At 41.9% G+C, this 26,033-nt stretch overlaps 1 protein-coding gene across 5 annotated transcripts in view; it reads right to left on the bottom strand.

The window, feature by feature from the left end:
- The window catches only part of LOC101161954 (adhesion G protein-coupled receptor L1), a 59,333-nt gene that overhangs the window by 5,331 nt on the left and 27,969 nt on the right, over positions 1 to 26,033 (bottom strand). For 3 of the 5 annotated variants that reach the window (XM_023964594.2, XM_023964653.2, XM_078949787.1), the window contains exons 2-22: positions 23,633 to 23,753; positions 20,598 to 20,811; positions 20,130 to 20,239; positions 18,397 to 18,411; positions 16,818 to 17,025; positions 15,210 to 15,474; positions 14,780 to 15,119; positions 14,407 to 14,700; positions 13,894 to 13,997; positions 12,533 to 12,718; positions 12,371 to 12,409; positions 10,788 to 10,968; positions 10,583 to 10,705; positions 6,559 to 6,776; positions 6,317 to 6,490; positions 5,135 to 5,347; positions 4,793 to 5,013; positions 4,624 to 4,690; positions 3,744 to 3,832; positions 1,074 to 1,242; positions 1 to 150 (exon numbers count right to left, since the gene is read on the bottom strand). In XM_023964594.2, coding sequence (XP_023820362.2) covers positions 1 to 150; positions 1,074 to 1,242; positions 3,744 to 3,832; positions 4,624 to 4,690; positions 4,793 to 5,013; positions 5,135 to 5,347; positions 6,317 to 6,490; positions 6,559 to 6,776; positions 10,583 to 10,705; positions 10,788 to 10,968; positions 12,371 to 12,409; positions 12,533 to 12,718; positions 13,894 to 13,997; positions 14,407 to 14,700; positions 14,780 to 15,119; positions 15,210 to 15,474; positions 16,818 to 17,025; positions 18,397 to 18,411; positions 20,130 to 20,239; positions 20,598 to 20,811; positions 23,633 to 23,702 — 3,450 coding nt within the window. In that variant the 5' untranslated portion in view covers positions 23,703 to 23,753. The remainder of the gene's footprint in view (positions 151 to 1,073; positions 1,243 to 3,743; positions 3,833 to 4,623; positions 4,691 to 4,792; positions 5,014 to 5,134; positions 5,348 to 6,316; positions 6,491 to 6,558; positions 6,777 to 10,582; positions 10,706 to 10,787; positions 10,969 to 12,370; positions 12,410 to 12,532; positions 12,719 to 13,893; positions 13,998 to 14,406; positions 14,701 to 14,779; positions 15,120 to 15,209; positions 15,475 to 16,817; positions 17,026 to 18,396; positions 18,412 to 20,129; positions 20,240 to 20,597; positions 20,812 to 23,632; positions 23,754 to 26,033) is intronic. The other 2 variants (XM_023964618.2, XM_078949845.1) reach the window with 1 other exon arrangement.

Here is a 26,033-nt window from a genome sequence, read left to right as displayed (position 1 = left end):
CTGTCTGTTAGCAGTGACTCTGCGATTCTGGCTGCTGGTGTAGCGGCTGTTGGAGCGAAGGGCGGCCCCTTTCACCGAATCGGGGGAGCTGGATGCAGAAGATGCACAGCACCGCGAGAGACGGATGCAGCGGCCGTAATCCTTCTGACCCTAAACCACGTCAACGCGGATGACATGATGGCAAGTTAACAGGGAAATCTAAAAAATAAAGCAGCCTTTTTGTTCAGAACAAATCCAAATATATTTTACTATGTCATGTTATGCACATGTTATCGTCTTCTTTGGTTTGACCTCACTTTACATTTTGTATTTTAGTGTGAGGAAACACAGATGAAACTAATAAAATGACCTTAATTCTATTACAACAGAAAGCTATTGGAATTATTCACAAAGCTACATTTAGAGATGAACATTTAGAGTCAGACTTATTAAAACTTAAACATGTCATTGAATCACAGACCTTTTTAAGTTTAAATGTTTAAAGCTACAAACAGAGATTTAGCAGAAGACTTACAAAAGCTTTTGAGTTTTATTGCAGGAGATGAAAATCATAGAAGATTTAATTTCAAACAACAGTTTCCTGGAACAACACTAAAGTAAAAGTGTGTGTCTATAGTATCATATAGAATGAGCTAAAATATTATTCAATATATACAGATGTATAAAACAAAACAAATTCAATTTTACAAACTTGACGACTGACTGGAATGTTTGGAATGTAAGTACTAAAGAAATGGAATGGATTTACTAAAATATGGGTTTATTTGAACTTTATTTGGTGAAATCTGAGCACAGATGATGGAGAAATGATGCAATGTTTAAAAGGGGGCAGACAACTATAGGAATAGTATTTTTTCACTTTAAGAATAGTAATTTTTCACTTTGAGAAAAGTATTTTTTCAATTCTGCTCCTTTCCAGTCGTGAAAATGTACAAAAATCATTTGGCATCCAACAATTTTCATGAAAGGAACAAAAATAAAGGAATGAATGAATGAAAGTAACTTAAGCAGCGAGTTTTACTGATGGTGTGAAAACGTGATGGTTTCGTGGTCGTCTGAACGCTGACACGGACCTTCCTGGCGAGCGTGCAGTGAAGTATGGTGATAAGAAGTGCCTGGGCCGTGTTGAGAGAGGAGAAGAGGTAAGCCAGAAGTAGCGATGGACCAGACAGGAACATGAGGCCTGACGACCAGGTGACACTCAGCAGAAAGAGAAGTGTCAGGGAGCCCACGGCCCACGCTCTGCAGAGACCAAATATGAGCGAAAAGCAAGTCATTGACCCAAATGAAGCAGGCTGTACATGAAAGTATGTAGAGTCTCTACATGGAAACCACGTTTGCCTTTAGCTCTGGATTTCTGCGTCTTAATGTCTGCAGATTCCAGATCCACACGGCAGTGGCTTCCTGCTGGCGTTGGATTGAAAGCCCTGACAGAGCAGGGTTTGGGGTTCGGTCAACCGTCGGTCAACGCCAAAAAACTGAGGCCTGTGGCAGCTTCACCATGCAACAAAAGATCACAACCCATACTATCTAACTCTGTGATCCCAAAATGGTGGAATGAACACTTGATCTTAACATCTGACTGCCTCAAACCAAATATTCCAAACATTACAATGCACTTAAAAAGGAAGAAAACTCGAGCTACATTTTTTACTGAATGTGGTAAATCTGACTGTTTGCTTGTTAGATACGTCATTCTGTTCCAAGGTTGTCACAGCCAGGGGTGGTAGTGGGGATAAGCTCCCACTGTCTATAAAGTACCCCTATACGGCGTGCGTCTCCAAAAGGTCAGCTCTTGGCCTTCGTGTGCAGTTTAGCTCCTAAACCCGCCGGAACTGTTTTGCTGACCGGAGAAGGGGCACAGGCGGGTCACTGGCACCTCAGAACCAGTTGCTTCAGGGAGATGATACTCGTCAGCCTAGGAAGGCAGTTCATCCAGGTAAAGGAAAACCCTGATTTTACACCTACGCTTCCTTGCGGCTATATTCCTCCATGGAAAAGGCTTCAGGAGTAAACCTTGAGGGAAAATTCAGAGTCGGGGTCCCTAAGGCAGTTCGACGCTGTTTGCAGCCTCGCTCTGGCAACTTCTGCGACGGCGCCGATAACAAACTGCAGCAGCCTTGCTGTTCCTTTGGATCCATCGACGACGTGGAGAGGGGCGACCCGCTACGTGGGCAATAGCCTGTCCTGTACTACATCGCCCTGGCTAGTATCCGACCTCCACCACAGGACAAGAGCAAGGATACGTCATCCATGGTCAACACTGACCGACGGAGGCCTAAGTAAGGGTCTTCGTGTAATATCGTAGTCCCAACTGTTCTTGCGGGTGAATACGGCTGTCTGCAGGCCGAAAACGGTCAAACCTGTACAGGTAACCGGCACAAGATATGAAGGTCATAGAAGCCTCGGTGAAGCCGCAGAGAGAAAAAGTCCAAGTACATTTTTTTTTTAAGAAATGAGACAATCCGAGTGTAGTTTGTGTGGACATCCAACAAGCATCTCGAGGACACGCACGTATCATTTTCTCTTTTGTCTAACTTCCGCCCACCTTTCCTTGGAACGGTACAAACGGATTCAAGGGGATGTTAAAAATGAAAAACCTGAAACAAAATGATTGTCTCACCTACTTTTCCCTTATGTGTAGTAAAAGAGTTCACTTTGACCTGTCGGTCGTAGAAAAAAAGGCACATGAACATTTTCAACATTGTGTACCATCTTAAGGTTTCACACGGGCCACCAGCGAGCCTCGTTCGGCCCGTATCCACTCGCTGGGGCCGTCTAATGACTAGAATGCAGCGTAGGACGCACCTGTGCTCCCCTTAAGATGAAGCCGGTCCTCTACCTCCACGGCCCGGACAACCCATAAACCGGCAGAACCCAAACGGGTCAACTCTCACATAGGTGCTGCGACTAAGGCTATAATTTCTTTGGACCAAGTCGTCTGCTGAGTGTTAGTAAAAAAAAAAAAAAACCTAACTTTCTTAAAAGTCTAAGACACATTTGTAAATGAAATTAAATTTTTTGTTTGGCAATTTTTGTGGCAAAGGCATGGACAATAAGAATGGACACTTTGTACTCTGTTAGACTCTGATTGGGTGGGTTGTTGTATTTTGTCTCCCAGTGTCACATAAGTCCATGCGGGCTGGGCACATTAGTGCAGACACTTAAATAAAATCAACTCAAACTCAAACTGTTGTATTTTCTGTACCAAAAAACGCAGCTTTCAAAGAAGCAGACTTGGACAAACTGCATCTAGCCCACCGCTAGACTCTATCTATGGCTCAATTAACTTATTGCTAAATGTTTGCACAGGACCAACGTCTACCCGAAAGTCCAATCCGGGCACGTGCTTCTATATGCATGGCTAAGAATGCTCGTCTCTGAAGGGATTTTCTTTTGTGAGAGTTGCTTTTTAAAGTACTGAGTACAAATGATAATGACAGACTGACTGGGAGCACCTTCATGGTATAAGGAAGGATGGTTTCGTCATTTATCCTTTACTGTAGGACATCTATTTTATTTGTAGAGTATCTATTTTGAATATCATCTATATTGTAGGGATTTTTATGATACAGATAGTTCTGCAGATTTAGCTCCTGGTTCACCGTAACAGATGATCGCTCTGGGGTAATGGCGCTGCACTGGTTTACCGACAAACCAAACAGACAACTGTGAACACTGGGAGTTTGTCAAATGTTTCGGGGTCAGAAACATTTTTCCAAACGTGAAAGACTCCTACTGACCTCAGGTTATCGTGGCGGCTGGAGTCTGGCTTCAGCGCAGCAGTGCTGTGCATCTTATGTAGGGTCATCACCAGAACGACGAGGTTCAGCTGAGGTCCAGAAGAGGAGTCATGTGTCAAACACAAATACAACCCATTAGAATTATGAAAGGCAAGACCCAATTACCAAGAACTCTAAGAATGAGGCTGATAGACTTTAAATATCCACTCTCAACTGTTCCCAGTGGTCTTCAAACGGCCTGCATTACGCAAAATTATTATTTTCAGCTTTTACGTGTTTTATAATGTTCATTCCTCATGAGAAACAACCCCAATGTGGTATTTTGATCTGTACATGCATTTCTGAGTATTCCTCACTGAGCACCAGCCCCTCCCAACCCACAAAGATGAGTGGGTCCTCACATTGTGACATCACAAAGTGAGGAACCGCCCCTTCCAGGAAGAGTCTGTGCTTCCAGTTTCACTCCCAGGCTAATATATACACGCCCACTTTCTCCGTGGTCGGCTAAACGCTTTCCTTTTCTATGCTCAACGTGCGCATCCATATTTGCATAATATTGACGTGATGATGTTGTGGGGGGGACTGTCTGCACGGAGCAACCCCTCCCCCCTACCCCTCCCCATTGCTGACGGGCTCGGAGCAGGGAGCTTGTGGCCCGCCCAGCGTTATTTACGTCACAAATACGATCCTTTTCAGAGGACATCTTTTCGTCTGCTCCTGATTCACATCGATTTGAATAAAGAAATACTAAGAAATTGACTTTTTATCTTTATATATGTTCTCAATCTTCAGGAAAATGGCAGAATAACGTGTTAAAAACACCAAAACAACAGGATTTTCATCGCAGTGGGTCTTTGAGGAGAAAAGCATGAACCCTCACCGTGATGATGACAGCGACAGGACCCAGGAAACTCCAGATGAAGTAGTTGTCGGTGCGCAGCCAACATCTGTGCGAAGTGAACAAGACACATCTAAGGATGATGATTCCACCCAAAACCATCGAAATCACGCAGCCGAACACACATATGGGAACGTATCAGGAGCTGTACCCGGTTTTTGAGCCATATCCTCTGAAGTCAATAGCAGCAGAAACGGCCACCACCAGGCCGGGAACAGAGTAACCGCAGAGATAAAAATATTTCCGTCTGGAGTTGCGGCCCTCAAATAGCTCTCTCTGCAGCAGGTACAGTTCTATCCCCTCCAGGCACAGCCAGCAAAACACCGACAGCAGTGAAAAGTGCAGAAGACCAGCAGTTATGGAGCACACAACCTGAAATATAAACCAAAAACAGCCTCAGTTTATCATCTCAAATGAATCGGATCTGCACACCTTCATAAAAACAGAGCTGGTGAATATTGCTCTGTTAAAACGTGAGGATCAAATTACTAACAGTGTACTTTGTCCTGTTGGCACCGATGAGGAAAAGAAGCTCGGTGATGAGCAGGTTGGCCCACAGGTTGCAGTGAATGGTGCTGTGGTCAGTGTGCCACGGCGCCCCCTGGCAGCAGAGGGTGATGATGCAGGTCGCCAAACACACCAGGGCGACACAAATACCAACCCAGGAAATGACAAAGACCAGAAGCTCCTCGACGCCGACACCAAACTTTAAAGAAAGAAAAGGAAAAGGCTCTTTGAATCAGTATCAGTGCAGAGAAAAAATGTTTTTTTTTATCACGGGGAATCCAAATTCACCACATTAACAGAACACCTGAAGGCCGTGTCACACAGCCACTATGACCATGTGGCGCACATTGCACAGATGAATATTGGTCATACGTGACTATACGTGGTAACAGTGAGAAAGGTTGTGGTTTAGCGTGAAATGTTCACAGATTTTTCGAAAACAAACCATGGAAAAAGTATAAATAAACTATGCAGACAACACCTAAATAAACGCTTAATTGAATTTCTTCAGTTTGACATTCAGGGCACTGAGCAGAAATCAGATGGCATCAGCACCATGGTCAGCGCCCGATCTGTCTTAATTGAACAGTCGGATTCCCCCGGTCCTCACCAGTTCTAAGTCATCATCATCCGGAGGTCTATGGTCGCATTCGTGTGACCACGGTGGTCGTGGTGGAAGGTTGGCGCCAGTTTTTGAATGTGTGCGCGAATGGGTTTGTGACTGTAAAGCGCTTTGAGCCTTCGAGGAAGGCTGTAAGTGCTACACAAGTACATGCCATTTACCATTCCCTACAGCTCAAAACCAAACTCACGTAAAGACCCGTCGATCGAAACCCTCGACAGACATCTGCGCACATCAACGAATGCAAGAAACAGTTAAGAATCCTGTATATCACACACATGTATCACAGAAGATCGGAATTTCAGACGTAGGCAATGCGCAGAATGTACGCAGCGGCAGTCTGACATTGCCTTAAAGGTTCAGAGACAGTATGTGCATCCAAATGTCCTGTCAATACGGTTTGTCAAATAAAATACAATTTGAACTCAAAACTACCTCAAATGAAATGCAGTTTGCAGATTTAAAGCTCCAAGTTTAAATAGCTGAAAGAAAGTCTGACAGACCCTCGTTTTGAAAAATTGCTGGTCACTGATGTGTGAGACTCACTGCAGGCTGCTGGTACGTCATGATGATCGCATAGCTGGACAGGTGATTGCAGGCGCAGGTTGTGTGCGTGTTGTTTGTGTGTAAAAGGCGGCATCCCTGTGTAGACCACCGGCCACTCCCAGAAAGTCCAGAAGCGTTCCAAAAGGAGCAGTTCGGCCCAAAATGATTCTCCAGCTGCGGAAAAAGACGGTGACTTTAAGGGATGCTCCGAATGCTCAGTGCAAGTTCTCATTTTGACAAACCTGAAGGTGTCTCAGGGTGAAGATCACAGGTTCGGTGAGGTACACTCTGTTGGATCCTCTGTGCACAGAGGCAGAGATGATGTGGGAGTTGACCACCAGGCTCCTGTGCCTGGGCTCTAAACTCTGGCCCTGCCCCAGCCCCAGCCTCATGGTTGAGTTTTGGGTGGAAAGGAAGGAGCCCAGATTTTTGTACAGGGAGAGCACCAGCTTCACCTGGCCTGCAGAGGGCGCCACAGAAGGAAAATATTACTTATTTTTTGTGACCCTGAGCCGGTTTAGCTCGTGCTGGTTTGCGGCGCCTTCCGTCCGTGAAACCAGGGTTCGACTCCGGGCTGCTCCCTGTTCCCTTCTCTACCCCTGTGCCGGTTCCAAGCCCGGTTTGAGAAGGTTGCGTCAGGAAGGGCATCCGGCGTAAAACATTGCCAAGTTTACCATGCGACTTGTTCGCTGTGGCGACCCCTGATGGGAGAAGCCGAAAGAGGAAGAAGACTTATTTTTTGTGACCCCTTTTCAATCCATGGAAAGGTCACAGAAAGCCACATTTCCACAGACAGATGACAAGCTGCTTTACCCAGAAAGAGTTCAGTCAATACAGTCTGATTGACACAGTTTGTCCTAATTGGGTGTTTTATCAAACCTATAGGTTAACAAGTTCAATGCAAGTCTCCACTCACAGGCGTCACACAGGAAACATGAATGCAGTGTCTTTTGCTTGGAAAGGATTTCATCTTTGCTGAATGTCACTTTATTTTTTCATAAATCCTTCAAGGTTTACTGTATGTCATTCTATTGGACTGCACTGGAGAAAATTGTGTAGGTAGAAGACAACTTTAACTAAACCTACATAACAATTAGCATCTTATTAGATAAATCCATTTTCTGAGAAACCCCCTGTCGCATTAGCATAATCCAAAATTTCCTTCAAACCCCAATAGTTCATATCTTGGTTCCATATGTTCTGCCTTGCAGTTCATCGTCTTTCCACTAGAGGCAGTAAAACGGCTTTTCCTGTTCATTTCAAAATGGCTGCTTCACTATATATACTAGGTCTGCACAATATACCGCAAATTTATCGTTATCGCAATATCCAGCTCTGCAATATGCATATCGCAAAAAACGGCGAAAATCGCAATAAATCGTAAACCTTAAATGTTTTAAAACAATCTTATGGCAGCTTGAAGCATTTAACGAATCAAATAAATCCCTTTATGCATTTGACCAATCGGATGGACGCCTTCAAATTGTTGACTAATTGGACGGAGGCCTATTATGTTAGATGTTTGTCTCCTATGTCGACGAGGGTCATTTGGAGTATAACTTTTAATTGTTGCAATGAAATGTGATGTTTTTGGTTATTTTGCTATTTGTTTATATACCGCAAATCATATCGTTATCGCAAAAGTATTCAACAAGTTACAAATACAACAGGTATAGAAAAATGTGAACAACATTAAAAAAGTGAAATAAAATAATATACAATAATACAGAAAAATACAAACTTAAATAAAATAGGTTAAAATAAATAAAATGAAGGGGTTACATGGGCACTGTAATGATCAATAACTTAGGGGTTATCAAAAAAGCTGCAAGTTACCTATGATAGTTTGAAGTTCCATAGCAAGTTTACTTTCCATGAAAGTATAATAAATAATAATATAATATATATTTTGCCAAAATACATTAGAGTAAAAACATTTAAAGAAAAGATGCTCAGTTTTCAGGAATTCCAAACTGTTTTCTAAGTAATTCCTTGGAAGGGTATTTACCTGAAAAGGTTTTAAAGTGGACTTTTTTGGCTTTAGGAAGAATGAATAGTTTAAAATATTTAGTGTGCATTTGTCTTTTTTTTATATTAAAATATTGGGTTATGTCGTTTGGATTTGAGATGTAGGGAAAGGACGTTTCGTTAAAAGATCCTCTGAGTTGATGGTTGGGGATGTTGTGTCCATTAATCAGCAGCTTGGGGACAGAAGGATGTCTGTAAATGATATTATGAAACAGGTCCAAAAAATTAGTTCACAACATTTTGAGGAATGGCCTAATAATTTTTTCAAAACCTTTTCTATTTCTTAGTAAATCAGATTTAGCTGTGATATCGTCAAAAGTCATGAGAGTAGCTTTGTCATTAAATAGATGCATTAAGGACCAAATTCCATTCACAAACCTTTTTGGAACAAAGAGGGATTTGTTTCTAATAGAGATGTAGCAGTGACGTGCGGTGAGGTTAATGGCTGGTGAGGCACTGACGTCATCAGTCAGATTTACAAACATATGAACCATACTGAGTAACTTATTCACCATTTGATTGACAACAGTTGACGTGTTTTGTTTAAAATATAATCTCAACATATTTTTTTTCATATAAAAACTGCAGCATAGAAAAAAACACAAACGTTATTATCGTCTTACCTTTACTTGTAAATAAAGTCCATATGCCGCTCCTTTTGAAGAAAATGACTTGCCGCTTGCTATCACTTATTCTATTGTTTTTTAGCGTCATAATCTCAGGGCTCACCGGCGCCCCCTAACATGAGGCACGAGAACTGCTGGCCTCACCCAGCGGCTTTTTTGCCGGCGTTTAGCGCTCAGCACAAGAAACACGTCCCTCACATACAGTTATTTATAAAAACAAGCACTGTGCATCATATACATCTGCTAAATTATGTAAACTCAGCTCATATAGTACAAGTGATTGAACCGACATACAGAGAGATAGCAGTACCGTCTGACTGCATAGGTATTGCGCAATCCAAGGTGAGGCTCAGCGGGCTGGTGCCTCATCACACGTCACTTAGTATCTGAACGGCAAATGCGGAAATTCAGCGATTTTGAAAAGAAAAAACACCCAAAAATGGTACATTTAAATGGAAAAAGACTGCAAAGCACAAATTACTGATTAAATATAATAATTGAATTTTTTTTTTCTCTTTTCTTCCCATAATGACAGGTGAGGCTGTGAATGATGTCATGCATCAGTGACGTGCTCCTGACTGCACGTCACTGAGATGTATCTGCAGTTCCATAGAGGAGTGCTGTGTGGACTGGAATTATGTTTATAAACGAGTTTCAAATAAAGAACTTGCTGATGAAAAGACGAGAGTTGGCTGCTTCAATAAAACCTCAAAAACACTTTTGGCAGGAAAAGTTAAGCTAAGTGTCTAAACTTTATGGTGAGAATAACTCATCTATTAAGATGACTACATGTTTTACTGAAAGAATGATAAATTGATTATTTATTAATAATAATAAAATGTTTGGATTAAATCTAAAAGTATATCAGAGGATTTTTTCCTAAACTCTCATTTTAATATTGTTGCTTCTTAAACTAACATTGTGGCAGTGGTGGGCCTTCAGGGCCTTCTCTGAAGGCCTAAAAAATATCTGCATCATGTGTTTATTACATTTTGTCCATGCATACTCATGAAATCATTCCAAATGGTCTGTCCATTCCCTTTTATTGTGTTTATGATGGTTCTGCTGCTTCCAGATCGACGGACTTTCACACTGGAGCATTTAACCAATCACATTTCACATTTCTGGATGGAACTGAAGACCATAATCTACATGACAGGATGATGGACTGTTTAGAGGAAAGAGAGGGAGATTTTGTCTTCAAATAATCAGTTTCCTTTTTAGTACTTTTTATATCTCATTAAAAATTCTATTGCAATCTTTTGGTGGGATTTCATGAAACCATTTGCAACAAAAAAAACCTCTTAATCTAAAAAAAAGGTAATTTCCCGCCAATTTTTTGATGTAGTCGACTTCACAGGGTTAAGAGAAAGTTTAGAAAAGCAAACATTTGCTGGGCTATGAAGAACGGCCCTTTTCTTTCCTTTGGTTAGAAAACGGGGATGCTGGGTGGATGTCACTGGGTGGGGAGGGAAGGGCTTTGGCAGTACGGTGCTGTTTTTCTGGGTTTGGGGTAGCGCCCAAACTTTCAGCATAAAAGCAAAATCCTAGTAAAATAGTACTACTACCTTATTCCACATGGTAGAATGGAATGGTTTTTTGTGCCACTGACCGTTGTTGCTGTACTGCTGCAGGGCCAAGGCGGATATTTGCAGGATGCTGTCACTGTAATAGGAATCAGGAAACACCAAATCCCGGATGTCTGCCTCTGTGTTCAGCACATACACCTCCAGATCTAGAAAAGAAGGAAGAGGGAAAGGTCCTGACTGTCATGCCTGCGGCGCCACGGCAACCGGCGAGTCGTGCACGTCACGTACCAACGTTGGGTGCTCTGTCACTAAAGCGGCCGTCGTAGAGGTTGTTCGCTAGCAGAAAAGCTCCTTTCTCCACAGCATCTAACAGCAGCGATGCAGAGCGCGACTGATCCACGCTGTTCATGTCTGCCCAGGACACCAGAGCTTCAGGGCCCAGAAGGTTGTCAACCGTCTGCACCACCGCCTGACGACCACAGGGAGAGACCGTCAGCCAATCTGAGTAAGTGCGGCGTATTTATGTAGCGCCTGTCCCAGATCAAATCACAAACCGCTGAACAATAAAACACAAGTAAAAATATATATATACAGAAACAATGAATTAAATATGATGTAAATAACAATGAAACCTGTCAGCTAAAAGCATTTTTGAATAAAATTGTCTTTAGTTGACTTTTAAAAGAATCAATACGATGGAACAGAGGGACGGCGTCCCAGAGTCTGGGGATATTGCCTGGAACGACCGCTTCCCCTCGGGTTTAAATCTGGTTTTAAAAATCCTTTCAGACCAGATTTTGATCTGAGGGTCAGAGGGAGTCTGATACGTATTGTGGGGTCTGTCCCTTCAAAGCTCTGTACGTTAATATTTTAAAATATTATAATAATAAAAAAATGCTTACGGTAATCAATTATTGATGATGGTTAAATTGATTGATTTCTAATTATATTACTTCACTTGCTCCAAAAATGAATTCATGATTTTTCCTAATGAAACATAATTTGCACATATTTTAACTTTTGATACTTTTGATCAATTTTTGCTATAAAGTTTTTTTGAAATAGTGTTATGTCGATTTTACTGATATAGTATTATTTTTTAATAATATACATGATTTTTATAACGAACATAATCTGCATATATTTTAGATAACTGATCTGATGATTTCTAAAATGGTTATTTTTTACTTAATATTTTAAGTAATTAATCTTTGTCATGTGATTTATTGATCCCTAATGATTCTTAATTCTGTCTGATAAAGTTATGAACCAGATAATGATAAATCATGTCATAAATGGTTATGGTAGAACAGGGTGGGATTATATAAATTTACTTCCTTACTTCCTTTATGTTTAATTATCCTCAGTTTGATGCATCATTGTATGAATGTATAACTGATGATTGTATTGTTTTTGTGTATTATTCTTATTTGATTGCTTGAAATACTCGATCAGTGCAAGGAGGTTAAAATGGGGGGGGGCTTTGGTCAGATCCTGTTAAAAGCCGTGCAGCAGTGTTTTGGACAAACTGAAGACGGTTAATAAACAGATTTATTCAAACAAGTAAAACAATAATCTAAACGAGAGGAGAGAGAAGCTTGGATAACCATCTCTAAGACTGAGTCAGATAGTTTGGCTTTGTTACGGAAACGGTAAAAACTATTTCCAATGAAAATGACGGTCCAAAGACCAGACACCAAGGGTTCTGCTGCAGAGACCCAAGGTGCTGGAAATGATTGGGGTTTCAGTCTTTTCTGAGTTTAGCTGAATGCTGTATATATGAGCCATGATTTAACAAAGGAGAGGAGATCTAATAGTTGTGTAAGTTTATGGAATCTGTCACTGTGTTGGTCTGATCTCTGTATTCTTACCTGAATGTAGGCTTTACACGTGCGCTCTCTCTTCTGCAGCTGAAAACATGACAAATTTATTAGTAGAAATATTAAAAATGATCATGACTGACATTTCTGTTCTGACATTCATGCCCCCCCCCCCCCCCCCCCCCCCCCCCCCCGACACCAGAAACAATCCACCTTATTGTAATTGCGGGCTGCTGGCTCTTTATTGGCGGGTCTTAATGCCTGGAGCTGAGAGTCCAGGATGTCCAGCAGCTGTTCGATGAGCTTGACGGACATGCTGACGTCTCCGGCGTAGATCCGCCCCCGGGTCAGGTTGACCAGCTCCCCAGCTATGTTGGCTGCATTCTCGCCACTCTTTATCTAAAGATGGGGGGAGCCAAAGAAGTCAAAGCGGTGCAAATCCTGCAAACCTTGCTCCAGGCTTTTTGTTTTTCACAACTATGTTCCTATAATTGTAACATAACATCATCATGATCTGATAATATAATATCATCTTGGTGTCACATTATTCACAAAAATCAAATATGGCTATCTGGCCGCATTCGGCTTTGTTCTTTCTTTTTGTGTATTTTATTTCCATCAGAGTGGGACTTCGTTGTGTTTGTGGATCTTTGTGTGTTTGTCTGATTATTCTTTATTATTGTTTTTTTGTTGTTTTGGCCTTGGTTCCCCGAAAAAACCTTTTGCTTCACCTTTAAGTTATTGTTGGCTGTTATTTGTTAATTTGTAAGTAAAGGTGTTACTTTTTTATGGAGACAATCTTTGGGGTGTTTTGTTCTTCATTTTAATACTTTTATGTTGTGCTCCTCTAGGTACCTCTAGTAAAAAAAAAGGGGCATAACGTAAAAGTGTTTACCAGTTTAAAATAAATAACAAAACACCCAAAAGATTGGCTCCATAAAAAAAGCAACACATATTTATTAAGTTGAATTTTCCCACATGGCTTGGTCTGCGCGCACACAGCCAAAGTTTTGTTGATCTTTGATCACGGGAAGAGGCCACCATCTTGAATTAAAAAACAAATACAAAATCCCCTTTAGCACCATCTACTCTAAGGAATTTACATGAATCGTCTTCTAACGCCCCGACCGTCGCTGGGAAGCTAAAACGTTGGGTTTAAAGTTTGAAACATTTGAATGCTGTTAGTGCGGCAAACATTTTTTACCAAACTACTGTGAAGATTTAATCCATGAATCGTTGGCTCAAACGGACCAAAACGATATAAATCAGGATATGAACATGTTAGGAATTTGGGCGTTTACCAAAAATCATTTGTAACCAAGGAAACCCGAAGTTATAATTTTTCTCCATTTTTGCACAAATGACATTGACCTGCTCATCGTCCCCAAACAACCAAAAATTGGAATGGTTGCTATGGAGAAAAAACCAATAATAAAGACAAAACAACACTGAATTTTCTAATTTTATCTAATCTGATTTAAACTATTTAACTGAATGTGATCCAGTCTAATGACAGATGACATAGCACCTCTCTCTACATGAGTCTACAGCCGTTATGTTCATGCATGACTGACCTTCTGTGAAATTTGGCTGACCCAGGGTGAGGTACAGTTGGACAGGTCCGGCCCTCCAGAGTTCCAGCCAACTGGAGCTAAAGTGCATTGATAAGAAGCTATACCTGCAAAGACAGAGAGCAGAGCCAAAACGATGACATCACTCATTTACAATCTGTAAATGTATTTATACTGTATATATTTTTTGGTTATTAATAGTTACAGCTTCAGTTAAAGGATTCCATTTTCCCCACATGTTTCATAATTTGTCTGCATACCTCGGGTGTTTGTTCCTATCAGTTCTTTACGTGTTTAAACACACCTGTTCTCATAAACATAGATGATTGTCACTGAAGGATTTGACTCTTGAGATGCAAAAAGCAGCAAAGGAATATTTACAATATCTGCATGGCAGCTTTTCTTTACAGGTAAACTACCTGAAAAAAGGCCGTGCAGCGAGAAAGAAACTGCTCCCCTCCCCCCCTTTTTAAAAACAGGCCATTTAGCTTTTTTTCAAAGTGGCATCACACTTACCCAGAGATCCTTTAGGGCACGGCCTCTCAACTGTTTCTCCTTTCAGGGTGGGGGGCCACTGAACACCTCGTGCAACCCGGCCTTCACATCCGCCCACCTGACCAGGTCCACCAGGGGCCAAGGGAACCCGAAGAGGCGGGCGCGGGGTCAATGGAACCATGGCTGTGATTGGCCGCTGATCAAATGGGCTTCTATTGATCACGCCAATGGGCTGTGAGGCCGACGGCCGCACAGGCGTCAGAGCTACCGTAGCTGTGTAGGAGCGGACGGTTGTCATCAAGGACGAGAGGGGTCCTGCAGGGGCCAAACCAACAGTGAATGAGAACCACAATCCACTGCGGCCTTTTACAACAAGAAAGCTCTTTTTTTGGACCTTTGGTGGGTGGCGGTGGTGTGAACTGCAGCGGGTATCTCAACATGTAGTAGTTATTCCACACATACAGCTGGTTGTCTCTGGGGTTGTAGTCTATGGACGATATGTACTGGTAAGGGTTGGGGAAGGGTATCTGAACAGGCAGCTCTTGTCCTCGGCTGGTGTCGTAGGCATAAACCACCATGTTGCTGCTGGCTCGGCTATCGGCTTGCCCTTCGTCCTCCTGAAAGACAGAGCGCACTACGTAGAGCACTCCACAGGCCATGAAGGCGTTGCTTGCGCCGCGTTTATCAAAGCCTGTAGCCCATGTGCCTTCGAATCGCAGGGTGTAAGGGTTGACCTGAAAGATATGGAAGATGGGCTTGAACAGACAGACAGACAGACAGACAGTTATTCTCCATGTTTCTATCACTGGTTTGTTTCTTCTGACCTGGCTGACCACAATGCGTCCATTATTGGCTTCAGTGGAGTAGATGACCCACAAGCCGTTCTCATCCACGGCCAGATCGATGTCGGATTTTCCTCCCCAGCGATAAGGGGACGTGTCGTGGTAGTTGGCGTTGACCACCACTGCCTCACCGCTCTTTATGCGCGTACGGAGGTCATACTTGACAAGGTTGCGCGTTCGCTCCTTGTTGTAAAATACGGCACCATCGTACACCACAAAGCCGGTGCCGTCCACACGGCTGGGCAGCCTAGAAGAGAATGGACATTATAAAATCCAAAATGATTGATTTATCAGAGGTCTTTTTTAAGTGGAAACCTTAAAACATAATTCTGCAGAGGAGTTCAATAAATCCTCTTTTAAGCCTTTATAACAGCACATAAACGTGCACACGTGTTTTTTTGGGTCCATACAGAGATTTGGAGACACAGAATCAAGTTACATCATCTTTGCATAAATGGAACTGATGAACCAACCAGCACTGTCTCCATTACAGCCAATTCATCAGTAGCCAATCATAATTAAATTAATTACATTTGTATTTTTCCAAATCGAAATTTAATTTAAAAACCTGGTTATGGTTTTCTACAGTCAGTCTGCCAAAAGGTCTCGCCTTTTGTCAAGCCACAATTAAAAATAAGAATATTATTTCCTAATCTTTTTTTGGCTGGATAAAAAGGTGAAATCACAAAAAAACAACCAAATGAGAAACATGACGCCATGTCTGCTGAACACTGAATAATAAATGGGTCTATCAAGTCAGATGCATTTCTAGATCACCAGTAGTGAGTTCCACGGTAAACGTGAGTCTTTGAAGGTCTGAAACATTCTGAAATATTTAAAAGGAAAAAGCAAAGTGTTGAGGAATTTCATGGACTCAAAGTGAATATGGGTTATGTGTCATTCCTTCATCTTCGTAACCCTTGTGTTATCAGCAGCCAATCACAATCGAGTATTCACCCGGACCACGGTTTAATTCTGAATTAAAGAGCCACTTAAGTGAAAATGCTGTTTTTGGTGTTTTTGACACGTTCTTGTGGCATTTTTCTGATGACGGAAGACATACATAAAGAAAACTAAAATTGTATTTTTTTTACTTAAACCCTTGTGAATCAGCAGTTATCAGCAAAGAAATGCCATTTAAAAATGTCGTATTTGTTGATGTGGAATAAATTTAATTTACACTTTTCTAAGGGATCGGGAAAACGTTCCTGTTCAGTAGCAGGTATTTCTCACTGGTGGAAGTTTTAGATAAAGACGTCCTGGATCCATTTTAGGTCAGAGAATCAGATTCTTCAACATGAACCTGAAATCGACTATGAATCTTATCGTCAACTACAAATGATGATATGAATTGAATGTTTAAAGTGAATCTCTACACCCCCACTGTAATTCTTTTTGCACACGCTCAGATACTTTTTACTGCCAAACATCTTAACAAAAATGAATTTCAGAGGGACAAAATCATTCTACACTTGCACATTTTTTTATACTGAATTGCAGAAAAAAACTCTAATTTCCATGTATGGACACGATTTTATACCAAGAAAATACTTGACTTCACATTCTGGACTATTGCACAAAAACACTCACTTATAGGTTGTGGTGACTCTGTTTTGCTTGTAGTCGTCCCAAGACGCGTACTCATACAGCACTTCTGTCCTATAGGGTGTCCATGGCATTACATACAGCCTGTCACCAGCCTGCAGGGGGTCTTTACACCAGGCCCCCGACTGATGCTCTGCATCCAGAACTGAGGAGGCCGGTTGGATGGTGAACAGGGAACCGGGACACACGAAGACTGGAGGATGGTTGTTTTGAGAGGAAGGAGCGTCAGGAAAGCCGGAGAGAGGAAAAATGGGAAAGCAGAAGAGCAAAAAGGAAATGAAGTGAGAAAGGATTGGACAGGAGCCGGGGGGGGGGGGGGGGGGGGGGGGGGGGCAGACGGACGTGGAGTCCAAATGATGAATGGATTAGATGCAGTCGATGCAGCAAGATTAAGAAAAGAAGAAAGGAGAGAAAAAGACAGAGAGAAGGGTTTTAAACAACGGATGTTCAGAGGCAAGCAATAGAACAGACGAATACGTGTGGAAAACCACGCACTGTTAGTGTGTGTGTGTGTGTGTGTGTCGAGTGATACAACACGGGCACTGCAATGAAAGGTCTGTGAGCATATTTGTCTGTATTTATGAACGTGTGTTTGTGCGGATTAGTGCAAAACTAAAAACAGTGAAGAAGAGTGTGAGGTAGAGTCAGGGGCTCAGAACGCGGGGCTACATTCTGCCTTAAAGTAAATGAGAGGGCAGGTTAGTTTACGCAGAGCACAACGGGTCCACCCACATGTCAAGAACGACATGGACACGCATGTGCACACGACAGTTTCACACCGGCATGCAGATAGGCATGCACACACACACACACACACACACACACGCCCACACACATAAGCAGTGCTCGGTAAGCACACATCCAGATGGATTCACAATCACACAGACTTTGTCTTATTTTTCCTATGAAGATAATTAAGGGGCTCTTCCTATAAGGGAAGAAAAGGGAAAATAAGCATGAGGAGAATGGCTGGACAAGAAGGAAGAATGAGAGAAAGAAAGAAAGAAAGAAAGAAAGAAAGAAAGAAAGAAAGAAAGAAAGAAAGAAAGAAAGAAAGAAAGAAAGAAAGAAAGAAAGAAAGAAAGAAAGAAAGAAAGAAAGAAAGAAAGAAAGAACTTGTGTTTATGTCTTCAAAAGAAAGACACAGGAAAGAAAAATCAAAGCAAAATTGTGTTTTTGTGATCAGTTGTGTTCTTTTCTTATGTGCACACAGACTGAGGAAGAGAACTACAGATCAATTAGAGGCAAGAACAAAGGAAGAGAGGAGGAAACCAAAGAGAAAAAGAAAGAAAAAGAGGAAAGATTAGGCGCAGAACCTGGAGAAAACTGGATAAGAATGCAGCTTTGGAGACAGCAAGAAATGGATAAAAATGTGGAAAAACACAAGAACTGAGAAAGAAAATGAAAAGGGGGGAAAAAGGGCAACATCCAGCATGACTACGAAACAACGTCCTAGGGTTGGAGAAAGACAGAAAGAAACAGTAGGACAGAGCCAGAGAAGGAGAGGAAAGAAGGAGTTTGGGGGGTAAAGAGAGATCAAGATGCTACAATGTATTGTCTTTACCTTTTTGGTCCACTTCTACTCAAGCATAGGAAAAAAAAGAGGGAGAGAAAGAAAGAAAAGTCAGAGGGTAAAAGAAGGGGAGCAAGAGTAGCAAGAAAGCACGCATAGGAAGAAATAAAAAGAGAGATAAAGAAACAAGATGGAAAGAAAGAAACACAAAAGAGAGCGCACAGATAAAGATTTTAGAACTCTTTTTCTAAAAAGCACAAATACAGGTCATATATATATATATATACACATAAAAGAAGTGCAGAAGAGCCCCCATGATAACACTTCCTCCCCTCTCCTCGTGTGTCCTCTCCCTCCTCACCCCCCCTCACCCCCCCATAACAGGCCCCTGTGGAGAGAAGAGAGCGACTCCTGAGGCGTGAATCTGCAAAAGAAAACAAACACACATGCAAGCGCAGGGGCACTCACGCAGTATCACGCACACACCTCTGCACATGTGACACCGTGTGACAGCCCCCCCCACAACTGTCCCAGTCCACTGAGTGTGTGTGGACAGGCCCCGCCCCTTTTAGATTGATTCTACTTCACAGCAATGATTATAAACATCCCCGCGCCTTGTATAATCACTCTCCTACCCCCCCCGCCCCCCTAAACACCCCTCTCTCTTCTTCCCTCCTTTTCGTTTCCATCCTGTCCAACAATAAACTGTTACAAATATATTAATATGAGTAAAGTTTAGTATAAATTACAAACGTGGTTTATTTAAGTATACCCCTCCTGTGTCAGAAGATTCATAACCCCTGTTGTAACAGTAAAATATGTCCAACACAAGAGGCCTTCAGCACTCATCTGTCTGCTCAGCTGTTGGACAGGACAAGTTATCAAATAAAAAAACCTGAAAACACGTTCCCTGAGGAAAAGAGTCTGGTTTTCCACTGACGTTAGATAAGAACAGGAGGGGATGACGTCACCCATAGAAGATGGCTTTCTGTCAGATGAAGTCAGTTCAATCGCCCTTTGCCTGCGATCCAATCACTTCCATTAGGACTAACCAAACGAGGTGAGTAAGTGAGCAGCAAAAAAGTTGTTTTTGCATGAAATAGGCCAGGGGTGGGCAAACTACAGCCTGGGGGGCCATACGCGGCCCATCAAGCTTTTTAATCCGGCCCGCCAAACTGGAATAAATGACAGTGATAATCCTCATTAATGTTTTATTTTCCCTGTAGGTTTGGTGTCTACCCATAGATGGTGCACTACAGATAAATTGATCTTTGTCTGGGTGCAGAAAGATATTCTGCGTTCATGTGGTGTTGGAAGATTTGTTGGGTATTTTTTTTATGGTCATGTGCGTTTTCCCATCATTCCAACACCACATGAACGCAGAATTTCTCTAAGTTAGCTTTTTTTCCTGAAGGACATAGACCCTATTGATGCAGCTGGCAATAAAACAAGAAATAAACCAACAGCTTTGAAATTAATACTCCAAACTGTCCTGATTTAATATATGTCAGTTAACATATATATATATATATATATATATATATATATATATATATATATATATATATATATATATATATATATATATATATATATATATATATATCAGTTTAAATCAAAATTAAAGCATGTCTGGTCAGAGTCGCTCAGTCCAGTTCTCATATACAGTCAATGTTATTTCCTACCCATCAGTCTAATAGGGAATGAGTCACCTCTACATGTAAAAAAAGATACTTGTCTGTGTGTGCGTGTGTGTTTGTGTGTATATACAAGTATATACTCACTGTAAGGTACACACTCATACTGGATCTCCAGGTACTTGTATGTGCCAGGGCAAGGATCTGGGAAGACGTCGACCCCTGCGACCACCACACACTGAGTCCTGTTGTTGCATCTGCAGTATTGGTGGATGGGTGGGTGGGGTGGGGGGGGTGGGGGGCACACAGGGAAAGATGGTGATTAAAAGGAAAAGGTGGCAAAGGACCCTCAGGTTTGTCTGCTCTGTCTCCAGTTGAATATTGATCACATCCTCTAGGAAATGACTGCTGAGTCCATCCAGACAACTGAGGGGCTGCTGCACTTGCAGGTCTATTTAGCTCACAACATGAATTCTGGCTTGAAGCACTGTCTCAAACATTCAATTTGTAGAAAAAATTTACATCTTGAAGTTAAGGCTTACTAAACAAAATCAAATAAAAAACACTATAGTCATTAAAACAATGTATTATTGGTTATACTTTGTAACCACACACCTCTGGGACATGATCTTAAGTGCATCAGGAAGATAACACTGTGTGTTTTCCATCTGGAAGGGGTCTGCATCACATATCTTATCATCGGTGCGTCCGTAATTGGCGGTCTCCACCATAACCACGTCACTTCCGGGGCAGCGTAGCTCTATGGGGTAACCCTCACATGCTAGCTCTCTGCGCAGCAACCCAAAAGGCATGGCGGCCCGGGACATCGCTGCACGGAGAGAAAAAACAGAAACTCAGTGAGATCAGCGGCACACGGCAGATCCAAAGTGGAAAATAGTAGAATAAAGAATAACGTGTTGTTTTTGTCTGTTCCTTTTTTCAATGGACTGGTACTCCAAGGACAAACCAGGAAGTCAGATTGACGAAACGGAGGAAAGCGTCAATCTGACTCTGGCAAATGTCTCCCGTAATCCAGAAGCTCCACTGTTCAAAACCTAATGAAACCTTGATCACTGGAGAGTCATGCAAGGCAATCCTGGATAAAGTCATTTATAATTTGGCTAAAAAAAACCACCTGTCTCCAATGCACGTATATGAGATATTGATCCTTTTGCAAAAGGACAGTTGGACATGACTGATTTGATTTCCCAGAGGGAAACAAAAACAACAAAAAAAGACGTGTAAGAAATGAATGATTGTTCTAGCTTCTTTCATAAAAAAATAACATGTCTGATTTCAGGCATTCAGAGTTAAAAATAAAACAAACTTAGAGAATATAAGGGCTGTTTACACCTTTTCCAAATTACGTTGAGTGATCTTTTAGTCAGCATGACTACAAAACCAAGGTAATACATATGGGAAATGTAGTTAACTACAGGATATGAGTAATATGAGGTATCAACTTCCTGATGTTCCTCTTGGGACACTTGACAACCATTTCTTGCCATCTGACCCAACAGGTCAATGTCAACCCAACTGAATCCAATTTTGGAGCTCTTCCTAACAGAGGAGGGCCTGAGGGCAGGGTTGACCGTTGTTGTAACATTGGGGTACATAAATTAATTTGAATTAAATGGAATATTACTGGACTAAGTGGCCCCTCCCCCGTCATTGGTCAGAATAACCATTCTTGATCTAATATCTTTTTTTAAGCATGTTCTTGAAAATCCTCATTTTTTATGATATAATTTCTGTAAGTTGTTCCAAGTTTTAAACTGACCAATCAGACTTGGACGTCTGGTTCCAACATTGTGGTGTCCATACTGTGTAAAAATGGCGATGAATTGTCTTCACTTGGTTGGAGCCAGAAGTTAAAGCATTTCCTTTGGATGACATCACAGTCACTCACTCAGTCCAGTTCGCTGATACAGTAAATGATCTAGCCCCACTTTATCCATTTACAGTCCCACCCGATCATCTTTTGATCTGTTTTCATTGATTGTGTTGTTTTTAGAAAATCTGTGTCATTTTCTAGGACTTAGTTTCTGCAGGGCAGTGGGAGTTTGTTAGAAATAAGTTGTCGGTGGGGCTGTAGGGGCAAGTAACCCCGCCCTATCTTCCCGTCACCCATCTGTTTACTCTCTCCCACTAGCTTACAGCCCCTCACACCTCCAACCTAACATTAGCGGTGCAACAGAAATTGCGAACGATATCGCGGCTATCCATCCGTCCAGTTTAGATCCAGATTCCAGCTCAGACGAGGAAAAGAAAGACGTTCATGGATCCATCTGTCTGCATATATTCATCCACCTCCTGACTCACAACAATTTGAATGCCCCTTGTGTTTAGAGTGTCCGCCCTGAGACTGGAAGGTCGTGGGTTCAAACCCAGGCCGAGTCATACCAAAGGTTTAAAAATGGGACCCTGCTTGACACTCAGCATTAAGGGATTGGATTGGGGGGTTAAATCCACCAAATGGTTCCCCCTGTGTCTGCAGCTCGGCGCCCCCCCGGGGGACTGGTCAAATGCGGGGAACAAATGTCACACCAGATAGTGTGATTTAATTAAATTTTAATCTTAATTATCTTCACATATGTCCTCCATCATTAGCAAAATGCTACAAGAACATATTAAAAACACCCAAAACACCATTTTCATCCGAGTGGATCAATAACATTCCTTTTCTTCTTTGGTCATTTATTTATCCTCCAGTTATACCTTCATTCATACTTTCTTGGCGTTTTATTTTTGATCTTACTTGTCTAATCCATCCATCCACTCCCTATTCCATTCACTTTTTTCACTTCTGTCTGTCGCTATGCCTCTTTCAGTTTTTATTCTTTCTCAGTTATTGGATTCCTTTTCTTTAAATCAAGTTGTTTCTGTCATCGTATTCTGAATTTCAGTCCAACCACAAACTCTGTGACTTTGTTTTACTCCAGATCAGTGATGAGCAGCTGTTAATGCAGCTGTGATTATGTCGTGCAGGCTAACAATCCAACAAAAACTCAACAACTGACAGCAAAAGCGATCACGGGAAGAAAGGAAACGGTTCCCGTTTAAAATCTTCTTCAGGGGTTCGTTTGTCCTCAGTAACATCTGCTGCATGACTCCGATGGGGCTGACTGAACAAAGTCACAACAGTTAATAAGCAGTAAACAGGTTCTGGAAATGTCAAGAAATTATCCCAGTGAAGACCCCGGAAACCTGACACTAGGAAGATGAAGGGTGTGACTGTGTTTACCAAAAAAAAAACCTTGCAGCACCAGCGTGACACCTACACGCGGTGAGACGTGTCATGTGAGGCTGTCGGATTTGCAGAGTTCTTTTGACAGCAGAGAAGATAATTTTATTCCAGACTGTCAGGCGGACGCCTGCTGAAGACAATGTGACAGGCTTAGGATTTCAGCTTCGGTGGCTTCAGGGCCACAATTTAACATGTTCAGCACGTGCTCAGCGTGGAAAAAAATCCATACGCAGCAGCATAAGTAGAGAAAATCCTATTGCAATTTACAAAGCACATAGCTGGTGAGAGACACTTACAGGATTCCATGCAGAAATATCATTCTTAGTTCACAAATGTGATCTTGACAACATCATTTTACCATTTGTGGCTTGTCATGTCACTGCAAAGGGTTCGAAACACCTACCTTGGTGGGACGGGTTCACATGAGCCAGAGTGAAAACAGACACTCCTACAAGCCACAGTGACAGGGCCATGCTGGACAGGAAGAGTCAAGACTTTGGAGCCAAACTTATTAGCAGGAGATCCTGTTGGAGGAAGCAGAAGGAAACTCACATTAAGAGACAAAATATCATCTTTCTGTGCGTGTCAAACGGTCGCTGGGAAAACAAAAGACTGCGTGTGTGGCGATTCACCGAGAGACGGTACAATGACGGGGGGCAGGAGAGGGACGGACGTAAGCAGAGATGACAACTGAGGAATCAGTGCAGGGAAAAGTCACTCAATGTACTGTTGTCATGGCAACGGCAGAGCGCAGACAGGGATGGAGACAGAGGTGCTCGGTGAGGAATAATGCTGTGAGGCTGTGTGAGTGGACCTGCACAAGACGGAATTTGTGCTTCAGGTCCACAGAGGCAACCCTGATCCCAAACAGACGGGTTTCATGGTTCCATCCTCAGCAAACGCACAAACACACACAAACTTCCAGTCGCAGCTGTCCTTGCGGGTGGAAACGGGCTGTGTGTGTCAAACCCGTACAGGTGACCTTCTCCAAATGTCAAGGTCATAGACCGCTCAGTGAAAATGTGCATGTACATTTCTCAAATGCTGTAAGGGTGAAGTAGGTGAGACACCAAACCGCTCCGCAAATCCAACGCACTGCTCAACGAGCCATCAGTGCTGTTCACTATGCTGTTCACGAGCGGAAGACTCCTTACTTTGGTGACTATGAATAACAGCCGAGGTCTTCACTGAGACCAGCGTCTGCTTGTAAGGCACAGGAAAACAAATAATAAAATAAAGGATGTTGGATTTTTACGAGTAAACCATTTTAGGGACTGGTTTACAAACGTTTTTTTTAATTACGACTTTTAAGTCGTAAATTTACAAGATGATTAGTTACAGATTGACGAGAATAAACAACAAAGTTGTCTCTTTATGGTAGCCTTGCTTAAAAATGAAAGATGTGGAGCATCTTGTCAAACTTTATTAATTGTTTATTTATGGGTTTCAAAAACAAAGAGATTCTGAATCTTTTGGCGACTCAAAACCAGATTATTGTCAGTGGAACCATCTTTCCTTAGATCTGTGTCGGTAAAGCGGAGTTTCATCTGGAAAATAAGGAGCTCAGAGACACGTGTGGGTGTAGAGGACCACTACTGTATCCTCCTTTTCCTTCACAAACCCAGAAGTCCGTTTGTCTCATGACGTCATGAACCGGTCATGCACAGAACACCAAAGCTGAAGGTAAACAGTGTTCCATACGCCCCCCCTCCAGAGGAAATGTCCCGTTTCAACATAAAACAACAAAGAGGAATGAAAATAGTCTGTTATATTAGCGTTAGAAGGTTGAAAATGCCAGAAAGTGCTCCTCCTCCTCAGACAGAAGCATCACACAGATGTAGAGATCTGGTCTTTGCAGGAAGAAAGGATGAAGGTGGACGTCTGCAGGGACACCAACGTCTTCATCAATGGCTGCAGAGATCCTGCAAGCCCCCCATCAATGAATAAAACATGAATAAATTGTAAATCAAACCAACATTTGGAACTTTATCAACAAACATTCAGCTCACCTGTTCTACTGAGTTTAGTCTCTCTGCTGCTCTGAACGCTCACTTCCACTTTAATCTCATACATTTACGAGTGTTTCCCTTTTTTCAACTGAAGATGGAATTTAAAGCCTTGGTTTGAGCAGGAATAAAAGCGTTAGAGATCAACTTGAAAAGTATGTTTTGGTGTTTTGAACATGTTCTTGTAGCGTTTTTGATGCTGGAGGACATATATGAAGAAAATGACATTAGAAACTTCATTTCTGAGTCTTTCTTTAATTAAACTGTGGTGAATCTGAAACACAAAACAAATTTCATTTGGAAAAGATCCTATTTGTGACGTAGAAAATACGATGGGCAAGGCCACAAGATCAGTGCTCCGCCCCTTTCTGATGCATCCATAATTGATCAAATCGCTTCTGGAAATTATTAGTGACACTCAGCCTTATATGTTTGCGTAATAAATCACATGATTTTTTAAAAAAAGACTCACTGAGAAACTGTTGTAATTCCACTCTGTATAGCTATTTTAACCTAACCTTTTTTAATTCAAGCTTAAAATTGATTGAAGGAATATTTCTTTCCTAAGTGACCATGAAATAAGCGAAATAAGGCCCTTTGAAATGGGTATTATATCAGAAATTAACTGACTTCACAGAAGAAACCGGTTCAGGCTTCCATCATCCATCAGTTTCTGATTTCGTCCGCCGTTTGTAGACAAAATCTAAATAACTGTGTCGTTTTCTAGGACATAATTTCTGCAGAGCGGCAGGAGTTCATTAGAAATACACCTCTGAGTTGTGGCCGGGGCTTTTGATA

Source organism: Oryzias latipes, chromosome 1 (assembly GCF_053564925.1).
Source record: "Oryzias latipes strain Hd-rR chromosome 1, Olatipes_Hd-rR_3.1".
NCBI classification, from domain to species: Eukaryota; Metazoa; Chordata; class Actinopteri; order Beloniformes; family Adrianichthyidae; genus Oryzias; species Oryzias latipes.
Note: the sequence above shows the minus strand (reverse complement) of the source record. Positions and strands in the feature narration are given on the sequence as shown.